At 40.7% G+C, this 15,479-nt stretch overlaps 1 protein-coding gene across 2 annotated transcripts in view; it reads right to left on the bottom strand.

Annotated features, from left to right (window-relative positions):
* The window catches only part of efl1 (elongation factor like GTPase 1), a 109,283-nt gene that overhangs the window by 5,551 nt on the left and 88,253 nt on the right, over positions 1 to 15,479 (bottom strand). The window contains exons 18-20 of one of the 2 annotated variants that reach the window (XM_072660858.1): positions 13,479 to 14,239; positions 13,009 to 13,227; positions 8,583 to 8,767 (exon numbers count right to left, since the gene is read on the bottom strand). In XM_072660858.1, coding sequence (XP_072516959.1) covers positions 8,583 to 8,767; positions 13,009 to 13,227; positions 13,479 to 14,239 — 1,165 coding nt within the window. Of the gene's footprint in view, positions 1 to 8,582; positions 8,768 to 13,008; positions 13,231 to 13,478; positions 14,240 to 15,479 lie in introns of both variants that reach the window. The other variant, XM_072660857.1, reaches the window with a different exon arrangement.

Here is a 15,479-nt window from a genome sequence, read left to right on the forward strand (position 1 = left end):
TGATATGTAATAACAACTATAATTATTTTCAGAATTCCGATATGTAATTACACAACTGTAACAAGTTGTAATACTTTGATACATAAATTGTTACAACTGTAATGTAACTGTAACTGATATGTAATAACAACTATAATTATTTTCAGAATTCCGATATGTAATTACACAAATGTAACAAGTTTCAGAATTCTGATACATAACTACATAACTGTTAGATATGGTGTAATATTTCAATATGTAATTAGTTACAACTGTAATGTACCTGTAACTGATATGTAACCAATTACAACTGTAATTAGTTTAAAAATTCAGATAAGTAATTACCCAAATGTAACAAGTTGTAATATTCTGATATGTAATTAGTTACCACTGTAATGTAACTGCAACTGATATATGTAACAAATTACAACTGTAATTAGTTTCAGAATTCTGATATGTAATTACACAAATGTAAGAAGTTGTGGACCTTTGAAGTGTAACTACACAACTGTAAGAAGTAGTATTATTCCAATTTGTAATTACAAAAATATTGGGATTTGTGGAATTCCGTAATATATATAATAAAATGAATATGTAATTACAGAAATGGAACAGGTCTTATTCCCATATTCTAAATTCAGTATTCTTAATTCTGGAATTATTGAATTGTAATACTGTAATTAGAGCCCTGTAAAATACAGCGTTACCAAAAAATTAAAGGTGATGAGGGACTGACTTTATAAGACTCATGCTGCTTATAATCCACACACACACACACACACACACACACACACACACACACACACACACACACACACACACACACACAGTTTTTCCTGCTGCAGGTCACTCTGGCTGAAAATGTCCTGTCTAATGGCTTCAGCAGACACACACACACACGGGTGGCCCCAAAATCCCCCTATCAATAATCTTCTACATCCTTCCAACACACACACACACACACACACACACACACACACACACGTTCCCTATAATGTTAATAGATGTTGGGCATCTACCAGGGTGAAAGTTTATGGGGAATATTTTCCGTACTGGCAACCCTGTCACAGAAACATTGCTGTTTATAAAGAGCACAACTGCCAATCAGATTCAGCCCACATCAGATCCCAAAACACACATTATTATAGTTCTATTAAACTTCTCCCGAGAATTCACCGATTTATACTCACAACTGTTGCTAAGGAGGAACTACTTTACAGAACACTGGCAAACATGCCATTCTAACCTAATGACTGTAGCTCCGCCTCCTCAGTGTATATCACAATACCTACATTTAGAGCGTTATTAATATTCACCCTAATGAGAGACTGTAGCTCCGCCTCCTCAGTGTATATCACAATACCTACATTTAGAGATACTGTAGCTCCGCCTCCTCAGTGTATATCACAATATCTACATTTAGAGTTATTAATATTCACCCTAATGAGTATCCTAAGGGGTAATGCATGTGGGCGGAGCATTAACAGAACAACTGTCTGAGAAAATATTTGCTAGAAGTGATTTACACATTACTGTGCGTGTGTGTGTGTGTGTGTGAGTGTGTGTGTGTGTGTGTGTGTGTGTGTGTGTGTGTGTGTGTGTGAGAATCGATAAAGGACTTTAAGTCATTGTCTTAAGGAGTTTTCCCAATTTAGGCTCCAACGGAAACAGAGAGGAAAAGATGACAGCAGCAGTTTAACTGTAAAGAGAGGAGAGCACACACGCACACACACACACACACACACACACACACACACACACACACACACACACACACACACACAGTGTAAAGCAGTTCTACATTTGAAACCCTCCGATCTCCAGCAGGACACAAATCCAGCAGCGTAAGGTTTGAATTTACAGAATTACATTACCTCTCCCCAGCCAAGCACACACACACACACACACACACACACACACACACACACAGCAAGTGCCAAGTCAGACAATTTAAGTCATGTGCGTGTCCTGAAAGCACTGTGTGTGTGTAGAGCTCTCACCAGAAGTAAATGCAATGCAATAAGGCGAGGTACACACTGCAGGATGTGGCCTTATTACTGCTCTATCTGTTATATACATATGCACACACACACACACACACACACACACACACAGTAAAACTCTGATATTAGAATAAACACTAATAATAACACTCCTACAGAAAGTGGTGGTGGTTCTCCATCACTGTGTTCATCATTAGAACATCTCCAGAGTTCTCCTCTCTCATGGAGTCTAGTGTTATTTAGAGTTCTCCTCAGATCAACACCTGGTTTGGTGGTAAATCAGGGCTTAATGATGGTGAATCAGGTGAGCTGCTGCTGCTGCTGCTGCTGCTGCTGCTGATGGAGTTGAACACATCCTCCACGCTGTGCTGGCTGGACTGGGGGGCGTCCAGGAGAAACCTGGAGGAACCGAGCTCTGTTCTTCAGACTAGCTCACCGACAAGATCTCACTACTTTCTTTCTTCAGAATGAGAAGCTCTTGTTTCTCCTTTTTACTGGATTTATGTTCAGCTGCATCTGTATACACACACACACACCAGGTATAAGCTGAAGTAAAGACTCTGAAGAAGCCTCGGCTGATTGGCTGTTCAGGCTGGACAGGGATGCCTGTTTAAAATGGTCTTATTGGTCGTTCTAAAAACTGCAGTGCTTCAACTTCAGTACAGGCTACCTGACACGACCCCTCGCCACACTGCACCATCACCTGCTCACACACCCCTCACCCCAAGGATTTAATCCGGGACGTGTGAGACAATAGCAGACCCAATTACACGCTCTGCACTCAATCGAGCACAAAATCCCACACGACTTCTGTTTTATGACAAAGGCTTTGCCTGAATAGGACACGGGTGTGTGTGTGTGTGTGTGTGTGTGTGTGTGTGCAGGGGGGCGTGTGTAACGGCACAAGTGTGTAAAGAGTGATAAAAGTGGGACAAGTGTGTAGAAGTTACATTTTATGAAGAAATGAGAAAATCCTTATTATGCACCACACATATGGATACACACCCATTTCGCTAACCCTAGTTGTTTCTAACAGCGACTACAGATGTATAATGAATACACACACACAGTCTGAATGTGTGTGTGTAGGGCTGGGCGATATGGTACAATTACTAAAATCACAATATTCAGATACAGTGATTTTCAACATCAACCTACAGTTGATCAGTGTCTTTAACACCATAGCAAAATTTATCATCATCAAAGATCGTCACATTGCCCAGCCCTAGGTATGTATATTATATACACACAGTTAGCATATATATATATATATATATATATATATATATATATATATATATATATATATATATATAAGCAATAAAAAGTGTGTTCGGTAGTGATTTCTGTAATGTAATAATACTATGCTCGAGAAAAAAAAATAATAGTAGTAATAAAAAAATGTAAATATATATTATTTTGTAGTGCATAGTATTATATATATATATATATACACACACACACATACTCACATATATGTAACTTTTGTAGAGCACAGTCGCACAAATATATATATATACACACAAATACATACATTTAAATATACACATACACACACATTTTGTTCACAATGATTGTGCAATGATTTTTTACATAAAAAATATGATACATATATATGTATATATGTATATATATGTATATACACACACACTTATAGAGCACATTATTATTTGTAGGTACTATATAGATATAACATATGGGAATTTTTTTTATTATTATATATATGTACTTGCAAACATATATATATATATATATATATATATATATATCTGGTACACACACACACACACACACATATATATATATGACGTACTGTTATTGCATAAATGTACTCCTATACATGCATGACCCCGTGTCCTTACATAAACCTGTCTGAGCGAGTGTGCGAGCTGGAGCAGACAGAATGACCCATTACCCAGGATGCCTCCAACACCATATGGCTACAGCGCTCTCTCCAGTTTCCAGGCTGGGTGTTGAGAGGGGCCTGCCAGCCGTCAGGCTAAAGCCGGGCACATGTGGCGTCTCTGGGCTTTGATGCTCTAAATCACGCTACCACCCCACCCTCCCTCCACCGCCCCTACCACCACCACCACCACCCGCCCATCCCCAGCCTGAGATCTGAGAAAGTCTAATTGCTGCAAGCTCACTTCCACCCCCTGCGTGGCTGTGACCTTCAGAAGGAGCTTAGCACACACTTAAGCTGAGGACACTGCCTGTCAAAAGTTTGAGGACAGACAGGCTGTGTGGATCATTTCTACGTCAGGCAGCGATAACCTACCGTACCTTTCCAGCCTGTTCTCTGTTATACACAGACACAGTGTGCACACAGCGATTGTGCTGTGCTGCCAAGGAAAAGCCTCGTATCTCCAAAATGTCAACATTACCGGAGAAGGTTAAAACCGTCTGAACTTTCAATGGATGTCTGTGTAAAAAGATTTTATTAGAGTCATTTTGGAGCATTTCTATTGGTCCTTCATCATAATAAAAAAAGTCTATATACTACATTAAAAAAAAATGTTACGCAGAAACGTAAACATCAAAAATGAAGATGCAAGGTTTTTGCATTATTTTTTCTATATATATTTAAAAATAGATATTTATTATATGTTAGTTTATTAGTATTTATTAGTAGTATTATTTTTAATAACACCGGCTACTGAGGTAAAGAACCTTAAACCCTCATATATTAGAGCTTGCTTGTTTCTTTTGGGGTATTGTTATGGTCCGGTTCGTCCTACGACGTCAGCAGTTCAGTCAGCAGCTGTGTTAGCTTAGCATGTAGCATTACTCATATCCCATTAACAACCTTAAAATTCCAGCGAATCCGGCGGCACTTGGAGGTAAACGTACACTAGACTAAACATACTGGGTATATGCATGTTTACCACAAAGTGAGATTTTCCTAGATTGCGCTTAGATTACGCTCCACATCTAAGAATTCCAGCTTAGATGTGAAGTTTCTAGTTTGGGAATGATGCCGACTACAGAGCGCAGTAAGGATCTGCTGATGCTGCACTTGATGAATTTGATGGAACGTGGCGAATACAGTTCTGCTTGGTCTCATTTCCCATTATTTTGTTTTGTTTATGTCATTTCTGACCTGGATACAAACTGGAAAAGGTGAGAAGGGCAGTCCCGGACCTTTCAATACAGAATGCAAATGTAAATTATTGAGCAGATATTTCAATAATTATGGAATTATAAATAAATAATTATGCAATGGAAGTAAAATGTGCAATGAAATGATGATAACTGTAGACTTTAAGGGTATAAAGCATCATTTTTTTTTTCTTTGCTACTAATCCAGGGCTGGGTTTGAGAGTAGTTGTATATCTGTGTGTGTGTGTGTGTATATGTGTGTGTTTGTGTGTGGTATTGTATAATGTATGTGTATTGGCCAAACTGCAGCATGTAAGGAGCCCAATTTGCTCCTATTATAAAGACACAAAAGCTCAGCATGTCAGACTCAGCAGCAAAGCCCAGTGGTGTACTCGGCCCCGGCCACTCTCAAAGCCTTTAAAAGAAAAACCTGTTCGGGAAAGTTAAGACAAAAAAATCATTAAGGAGCTTTTATGACTTTACTAAAACTGCTTTAACTTAAAAAAGTTAACTTTCCTTTAAAGTTTGAGTTCTGTAAATACATACAGCAGAGTCCCTATAGAAGGTTTAATACAATGAATACATTAAGACATTAATCACTGCATATCTGCTGTAAACAACCTGCACATCTCCAGAAGAGGTACTGCTGTGGCCTTTGAGCCAAGACCTAGCAGGGTGAAGTCTACCCCATGTCTCCCCAGCCACCACCTCTTCTCCAACTGCTGCTGATGCAGGACCACTAGGCGGTCACACGCTTCCCAGCTCCGATTCAACAGCTAACGGACGCCTGTGCTGACCAACATCGCACTAGGAGAGACGTGGGGAGGAAGTGCCATCCGCCCACCCCTCAGAGAGCAAGACCAGTTGTGCTGCCCCCGAGTCCGGCTGCTGATGGCAAGCAGCACGACCCAGGATTTAAACCAGCGATCCTCAGGTTATCGTAGCGGTGGTTTAGTCCACTGGACCACTCTGGACTCTGGTTAACCTCAAGACCAAACCTAACCCTGATCCTGATCCTAACCTTACCTTCAATCCAAAACTTAACCCTGATCCTGATCCTAACCTTAACCTCAAGCCCAAACCTAACCCTGATCCTAACTTTACCCTCAATCCAAAACTTAACCCTGATCCTAATCCTAACCTTAATCTCAATTCAAAACTTAACCCTGATCCAAATCCTAACCTTAACCTCAATCCAAAACCTAACCAAACCTTACCCACAACCTAACCCTAAACCCTGATCCTAATCCTAACCTTAACCTCAACCCAAAACTTAACCCTGATCCTAATCCTAACCTTAACCTCAACCCAAAACCAAACCAAGTCTTACCCACAACCTAACCCTAAACCCTGATCCTAATCCTAACCTTAACCCACAACCTAACCCTAACCCTGATCCTGACCCTCCTGTTGGTCCTAGTCTTAACCTTAACCTCACCCCAAATCTAACCCTTCTCCTGGCTCTAATCCTAACCTTAATCTCAACCCACAACATAATGCTTACTCTAACCCTGCTCTTAATCCTAACCTTAACCTCAACCCAAAACCTAATCCTAATCCTCCTCCTGGTCCTAATCCTAACCTTAACCTCAACCCAAAACTTAATCCTGGCCCCTTAATCTCATTCTAACCCAGTTAGTCTCCAGTTCCAGACTGGTGTCAGCAGCAGGTCTACAGATCTGAACCTGGACTCCATCACTCCATCCCAGGGATTGCTGTATTTGGGGAATGCAAGCTGGTGTAGTAGTGTGGGAACACTGTTGAAGTGGTGGAGTGTGTGTGTGTGTGTGTGTGTGTGTGTGTGTTTGGGGGGGGGTATTTCTGCATTCTCCTGCAACACAGTAGGCCTCGTATTTCCCCATGGGCTGTGCAGCGAAGCAATGAATGATTTTCCACCTGGCCAACAAGCAAAATCACGCAGTGGAACAGTGTCTAATGACCATGGAGAGCTCCTGGACTACTGACCTACAGCGAGTGTGTGTGATACGCTGCATAATTCAGCGGGAGAGTCCCGCTACGAGCCGTCAATACAACGTCAACAAGTCAACCAGGGCTGCGATATTCGATTACATTAGCAATGGTGCACAAACCAACAGCAGGTCACCAACGCACAGGTTACGCAGACACGTACACTATGTTGACAAAAGTATAGGGACACCTGCTCGTTCATTCATGTATCTTCTGAAATCAAGGCTATTAAAGACAAGCTGATCCTGGTTTTGTTGGAGTAACTGTCTCTACTGTCCAGAGAAAAAGACTTTCTACTAGATTTTGATGAGAGCGTTAGTGAGGTCAAGATGTTGGAAGATGATCTCAAAAGTGGGTGGAGCTCCATCCATCATTCCAGGGAACACATTTCTCCACAGCTGTGTGTTTGTGTGCATTTGCACCTCGGTGTCAGCAGCGGGTGTAGCTTAAAGTAGCTGAATGCAATCATTTGAAGGGGTGTCCACAAACATTTGGACAGAGAGTGTATACGCACACTGCTCTAAGACTGTTTACATCATTTTTAAAGGCAAATCAACAATCTGCTAACTCAGCAACACAGACACACGCGATCAATTCTCGCTGATCAGCAGACGGCTGGTCTGTATTGGTATTCTAACAACCGCTCGGTCAGAGGATTGTATTGAGGTCAATAGCTGATGGCTGCTGAAGTCCTGCTGCTCTCTGCCTGGCCGGCACGGTCAGAAACAATCGATGTGGAGTGAAAGGTGTAAGAGGAGTGTAGAGTTCCAACCAGCGGGAAACAGCGTGACAGTGTGTGTGTGTGAGTGTGTGTGTGTGTGTGTGTGTGTGTGTGTGTGTGTGTGTGTGTGTGTGTGTGTGTGTGTAAAATGTGGTGAGAGATGATCCCACATCCCAAGGTTCATTCCACCCTTGATATAGTCCTTCATCTAAGTGTTAATCAGTCGACCACCTGACTAATCAATAAGTTAGTCCACTCCTTTATTCATTACTCTCTGATGCAAGCTGCAGCCAGAGTGTTGCTATGTGGTTGCTATGGTATTCCAAGTGGTTGCTATGGTATCTAAGGTGTAAGGTTGTGCTGGTCTAGTGTTTATTTTAAATTCAAGTGTATCAGCCAGCAGCTCGCCCCCCTCTACTCTACTCGACTCGACTCTTGTGGGACGGCTTTACACTTGGAACATTGCTGTGAGGAGGACTTGATTGCAGTCGTGCAGTTGAGAGCATCAGTGAGGTCAGTTCCAACTCACCCCAAAGGTGCTGGATGGAGCTCTATCACTCCAGAGAACTCTAAAGCCCAATGCTGAGGGGCTTTATTATGGCCCTAGCCTATGCTTAACATTGGGCGCAAGCACCCATTAATTAACCCATTAATTAACCCAGACGTATTCTTCAGAAACTACTATGGAACTAGCATGCATGTTCTACAGACTGAGAACCCTCAGGTCATTCATGTAAGGGGTTTAATCCCTCATTCGTTCTAGCTTTTCTATAACCTTCATCAACCTTCCCCTTTCCTTCTCTTCTTCTTACCTCCCAGTGACTGAAGACCAGCTGTGGACTGGCCAGGCCGCTGGTCCTCTTCCTCATCTCATCTGCAAATCCGAAGCTTTCGGCCACAGGTAGGACGGCTCTGATGATAAACATGTCTGTTCCCTCCTTCATCTCTTCATTCAGGACGCGGCCCTCACGCTTGGATAGAACACCATACACACGACCTAAACACACACACACACACACACACACACACACACACACACACACACACACACACACACACGTCACTATAGTAGAATTCCGATGGGGATACAGTACCATACTTTCACTATAGTACAGTTTCAGCTCTTTAATTGAGTTAGATTGAGATACAGTGCCATACTTTCACTATAGTACAGTTTCAGCTCTTTAATTGAGTTAGATTGGGATACAGTACCATACTTTCACTATAGTACAGTTTCAGCTCTTTAATTGAGTTAGATTGGGATACAGTACCATACTTTCACTATAGTACAGTTTCAGCTCTTTAATTGAGTTAGATTGAGATACAGTGCCATACTTTCACTATAGTACAGTTTCAGCTCTTTAATTGAGTTAGATTGGGATACAGTACCATACTTTCACTATAGTACAGTTTCAGCTCTTTAATTGAGTTAGATTGAGATACAGTGCCATACTTTCACTATAGTACAGTTTCAGCTCTTTAATTGAGTTAGATTGGGATACAGTACCATACTTTCACTATAGTACAGTTTCAGCTCTTTAATTGAGTTAGATTGGGATACAGTACCATACTTTCACTATAGTACAGTTTCAGCTCTTTAATTGAGTTACATTGGGATACAGTACCATACTTTCACTATAGTACAGTTTCAGCTCTTTGAGTTAGATTGAGATACAGTACCATACTTTCACTATAGTACAGTTTCAGCTCTTTTAATTGAGTTAGATTGGGATACAGTACCATACTTTCACTATAGTACAGTTTCAGCTCTTTTAATTGAGTTAGATTGAGATACAGTACCATACTTTCACTATAGTACAGTTTCAACTCTTTAATTGAGTTAGATTGAGATACAGTACCATACTTTCACTATAGTACAGTTTCAGCTCTTTTAATTGAGTTAGATTGGGATACAGTACCATACTTTCACTATAGTACAGTTTCAGCTCTTTAATTGAGTTAGATTGAGATACAGTACCATACTTTCACTATAGTACAGTTTCAGCTCTTTAATTGAGTTAGATTGGGATACAGTACCATACTTTCACTATAGTACAGTTTCAGCTCTTTAATTGAGTTAGATTGGGATACAGTACCATACTTTCACTATAGTACAGTTTCAGCTCTTTTAATTAAGTTACATTGAGATACAGTACCATACTTTCACTATAGTACAGTTTCAGCTCTTTTAATTGAGTTAGATTGGGGTACAGTACCATACTTTCACTATAGTACAGTTTCAGCTCTTTTAATTGAGTTAGATTGAGATACAGTACCATACTTTCACTATAGTACAGTTTCAGCTCTTTTAATTGAGTTAGATTGGGGTACAGTACCATACTTTCACTATAGTACAGTTTCAGCTCTTTAATTGAGTTAGATTGGGGTACAGTACCATACTTTCACTATAGTACAGTTTCAGCTCTTTTAATTGAGTTAGATTGAGATACAGTACCATACTTTCACTATAGTACAGTTTCAGCTCTTTTAATTGAGTTAGATTGAGATACAGTGCCATACTTTCACTATAGTACAGTTTCAGCTCTTTAATTGAGTTAGATTGGGGTACAGTACCATACTTTCACTATAGTACAGTTTCAGCTCTTTTAATTGAGTTAGATTGAGATACAGTACCATACTTTCACTATAGTACAGTTTCAGCTCTTTTAATTGAGTTAGATTGGGATACGGTACCATACTTTCACTATAGTACAGTTTCAGCTCTTTAATTGAGTTAGATTGGGATACGGTACCATACTTTCACTATAGTACAGTTTCAGCTCTTTAATTGAGTTAGATTGGGGTACAGTACCATACTTTCACTATAGTACAGTTTCAGCTCTTTAATTGAGTTAGATTGGGATACAGTACCATACTTTCACTATAGTACAGTTTCCTTGTTTATATGTCCAGGTTTTAGACTTGAAAGCATGTCAGTTAGCAGGAACCTGTGATGCTGACATCACAAACATGACAATGCAGAGACACACCATGGACACAGAATCAGGCCTCCGGACATCCTTCTCCTTTTATAAACACACACCAACTAACCCATCCCCACTCACACACCAGCCTGGCTGGAAGAATATGTGGAAGTGACACACACTCGCCCTGGAGACCACAGCAGGCTAACAGTGTTTAGCTTCCACAATAATAGCCGCTGACAGACGGAGAGGGCCCATGCCCTCATCACACACATACACCCGGCTCTCAGGTCAAGCGATTTAGACCTTTCTCACTGTCGGGCTGCGGCGAGCGAAACCGATAAGTGTTTGGTAGAGTGGTAATAGTATCTAAAAAAAAAAAAACGTTAAAGTGAAAGTTCGGCCCAAACTCGAGTGTAGACGGTCCTTCAATGACCCCAGATGCCGTCAATCGACCAGGACATGTTTGATATCTGACGTGTGCTACTTGAATGGAAGATGCTAGGCTAACATTGCTAACAAAGACTAGACTTCGACTGTCACCAGTCTTATTTTTGTAAATACACACCCAGAAACGTCTTTTAAAATACATTAAAATCTTTATTTTTTCTGACGCAGACAAATCAAGGTGGTTTAGAGTACCGTGTTAGCCTTATTTTTTATTTTATTAAATAATAAATAATAATAAATATATATATTTTTATTACAGTTTTCATTTTAAACATTTAAATGAAGTCTATCCCCCCTAAGAAAACGTTTACTTGTCTATATAGCTTTTGACAGATTTTGGACAACAATTAATTAAGATTTTAGGCATGTCTTTACAGATATGAGATTGGTGACAGTCCAAATCCAGTCTGTGTTAGCAACATTAGCCTAGCATCTCCAATTCTGTACTAAAGAAGCACAGTTGCTAAACCTGTCTTGGTTGATCGACTGATGTGGAGTCTGACTTTGTGTTGCAGAACATGAGGCAGACAGTTAGCACCATGCTAGCAAGTGGGAGATCGCCTTTCAGTGCCTTCCAGCTACATTAGCTTCCATAAGCTCCAGTGCAAAACTGAAGAAGTCGACTTCGGACCCCAAACATGTTTTGGCTGATCAACTACATCTGAGATAAGAGGGAAATTGTGCGTATCTGATTTCTGATCAGACTTTCCCTTTAAAGTCAGTAACAGGCTAGATTTGTATCTGTAAGCTGGGATTATCAACACCTGGACACAAGGCAGGACTTTAGCTCCCACGGAAGAGAGAATATCCCGCCAGGAGAGAAAGACAAATGAAGATTATGTATTTCATGCTCTAAATCTCTCCTTGGAAGTGATCTCTCCTAATAAAGTCCAGCTGCTCTCCTAAACGCCCCGCGTTCACGCCGCATGTTTATTGAAACAAAAGCCTGCGGGTTCAGGCCTGGATTTGGAATATTTTTGCAGAGGTATAAAAAATAAGGAAGAAGGACGGCGGGGAAAAAGTCATTCGCACTGTTTGTTGAATTATTTATCTGTTCTCTCCCGGCTCGGAGACGTCGCACATTTTTCTCCCAGGTTCGGGGTCCTCCTGGGGCGGGATCCCTTTACTCCTTCAGCTGGCTCCTTTTTCACTCAGGCATGTTAGCCAGACAATCCGGTCTTTGTTCGAGGACCCGGTGCTATGACATCACCTCCTCAAAACATGACCGGCCCACAGCAGCTTCCAATTAGGGAACAGGGAAAAGCATTTCCTCTGTGTGTGGTACCGGGGCCGGGGAACCTAGTAAAAGCCTTGAAGGAGAAGTTCAGCACCAAGTCAGATTTACACAGTTTTACCTTTTTATATCAAATGTAGATCAGACAGGACGTGTTTGGTAAAGGATTAAAATGAAAAAAAAACAAAAAACAAAAAACAAAAAAAAAACTCAATTATTAGAGATTATTTTAATTAATAAATTATTTTTTATTACATTTATTAATTTTTACTGTATTTCCTGTTCTGTTACGCTATAATTATTTTTATTTCTTCTTCACAATATTGTTTACTTGTTTTTTTTATATTTATATTATTTTTATTCATATATTATTTGTGTATTGAATTTCTTATTAACTTAAAACTTATTTTTAAAAGCTTTTTTAATTTTTTATTAATTATTATTCATATATTAATTATATATTTAATATAATATTATATATGGTTAATATTATTTTTTATTTTATATTTTATTTATTTTTATTGAGGCTGGGATAACTTTTTTTTTTCAAACACTTCAAATAAAATAAAGATTCATTACATTAATTAATTTGAATTTTATTACATTTTACCATGCATCCCTCCTACTTACCCAAGACCTCTGCAGTAGCCATAATCTCGCAGGTGTACATGGCGGCCATCAGCCGCTGCGGTTTGGCCTGGAAGGCGCAGCGGCAGGCCTCCTTCATGGCGGCGATGAGCTGACCAGAAAACGGCCCATAGCAGTCTGTCGCAGCATCTCCTTTCCGTCGGTTCTGACCGCCGCCTGCCTCGCTACTTCCTCCAGGCTCAGACACTTCACTCGCTGGGGCTGCTGGATACAGAGGAAACAAATGAACGTAATAATCAATCTACCGATTCATCAAAATCTACTCTTCTCTGTCCATTCATTTATTCAACCTCTTGAACCAAGAGTAGCCTGAAGTTGGTTAAGATGTTCATGGAACTTTACAGAACTGGCATTCTAGTAATTGGTTCAATTACGCAGGCTTCTACAGCATCAGCACCACGAAGGTCAATATCACCATAACCCTGAAGCAACCCCACACTGCACAGACCTACCACTTGTTTTCTTGTTGTTCGCTTCCAAACCCTGATGAGAAGTGGTTTCCTCCTCTGTCGAGTCCTGCTGAGCAAACTGAGAGGCTAATTTCATCTCCCAGCTCTCCACTGAGAAGCAGACGCCCATCAGAGGCTCCTCACACATCGGGCCGGATAGCGTAGCTAGCTGGAAACCGCTAACGATGCTGTTGTCAAAATCTCGGAGTGTGACGGCTTCAGGCTTCTCCTTCTCTCGCTCCAGACACTGCCACACTGATGGCCTCTGATATCCCTCCACGCTGTTCAGAAGAACGTTCGGCCCACAGCGGCGCGGCCCGAAGGCCCAGATGCTCTCCACAGCGTTCCTCCACTTGCGACCCTGCAGGTGACCCTCCAGCTTGGATTTAAAGTCCTGGATCTCCTCCAGGGTCTTCTGGCTGATCTCCAGGGTCTTTCCTTCTCGGGCAAACAGGCTGAACTGCTCCATGGTCCGGATTAGCTCAGAGCTTCCCTCCAGCAGTCTCGTCACCTCTTCTGGCAGCGGAACGGCCCGAACCCCGATGGTGGCCATCTTGTTGGGGGTGGTGAGGTTGACCAGGCCGCTGGAGTCTACCTGGACGCCCTCAGAGTACTTGGCCTGCTCCTCTTTGGCTTGGTGGATGACGGCTACCTTCTGTTGCCGGCCCAGATCCTCATTCACCATGTCCACTTTGGGTGGGCGGATTACTGTCTCACGGAACGGGATGATGGGCTTGGAGGCGCTGATCTCGATTTTGGCAAATCTAAAGGGAAAGGTCAGAAAACAGACCAGACAGAAAAGTGAACCAGCTACAAATACAAACAAGGCTCTTCATTATGATATTCAGAGGTGCAACTATATCTGTAATCGATTAAGCTATCAATTATTATCCGATTAATCGATTAATAATTCAGAGGTTTGGCAAACTGGAGAACGACAAACAAACCGATTGGCTAGCAATCAGGGATTAGAATGAACCCTCAGTTTTGAATTATAGTTAATATAAAAAATATAGTTAAAGCTGCAACCAACAATTATTTTTATAAACGATTATTATTATGTATCGATTATCTATTATCTAGTTGCTAATCAACCAATCTTCCTTGGTCTGGCGAATCCGAGGATGAAGTAGGTTCAAAATACGAGAAATAAAAACAACAATTGACTATTACATACATCTGTGTTCAAGATTAATGCAACTAATGACCATTTCTATCATCTATAAAATAATATTAAACTATCAACTATTATTCGATTAATCGCCAATGAAATTTCTGCCAGTTTCCTTCTGAGGTATTTTAAAAATGTAAAAGTAACAACCCATTAGGGAATTCGAAACATGGAACTTCTGATTGAAATAAACGGTAAGTTCTATAATCAATTAACCTACCAAAAGCTATGCGATTAATCGGACGAATAATCGCATAACTATTGTACCATCCGGTTTTGCAAGCAAAACATAATACTTTTTCCAGCAACCAGAATCTTTCCAGACCTGGAAACAAACCTCTTCATTTTAGCATTTAAAGCTTCAACTAATGATTATCTGATCATTTGATCTTTAACGTTCTGACTGTTAATCGATTAATCGACTCCTCTAACGGTGATGCCTTTTTTATGATTGCCAAAACAGCTAATATGAGTCCTATCACCCCTAAACGTGGAGCAGTGATATATATATAATATAATATAATATAACCTCAATAATGTAACTTCATGCTGGAGTTTGTCTCGACTTGTGTCGGCGGACGGTTGCGGCTCTAATGGCCTTATCTCAGAGAATCGCAGCAGAAAAAAGACCAGTGTGTTTATTTTACAAAGCAATGAGGGGGAAACATGAAAGAAGGTTACTGCCCGGCAGAGAGGGCTGGCCATGGGCCAGTTGTAATAGCCAAGCTCCGCTTTCTCCAGCGAATCATGATGGCGTAATAAAAGCTAATTTACAACGAAGCGTTCAGGCCGAAAATATTCAAACATCCATTCATCTCTATCTCTCTCTCTCC

This window comes from Salminus brasiliensis, chromosome 17 (assembly GCF_030463535.1).
Source record: "Salminus brasiliensis chromosome 17, fSalBra1.hap2, whole genome shotgun sequence".
Taxonomy (NCBI): Eukaryota; Metazoa; Chordata; class Actinopteri; order Characiformes; family Bryconidae; genus Salminus; species Salminus brasiliensis.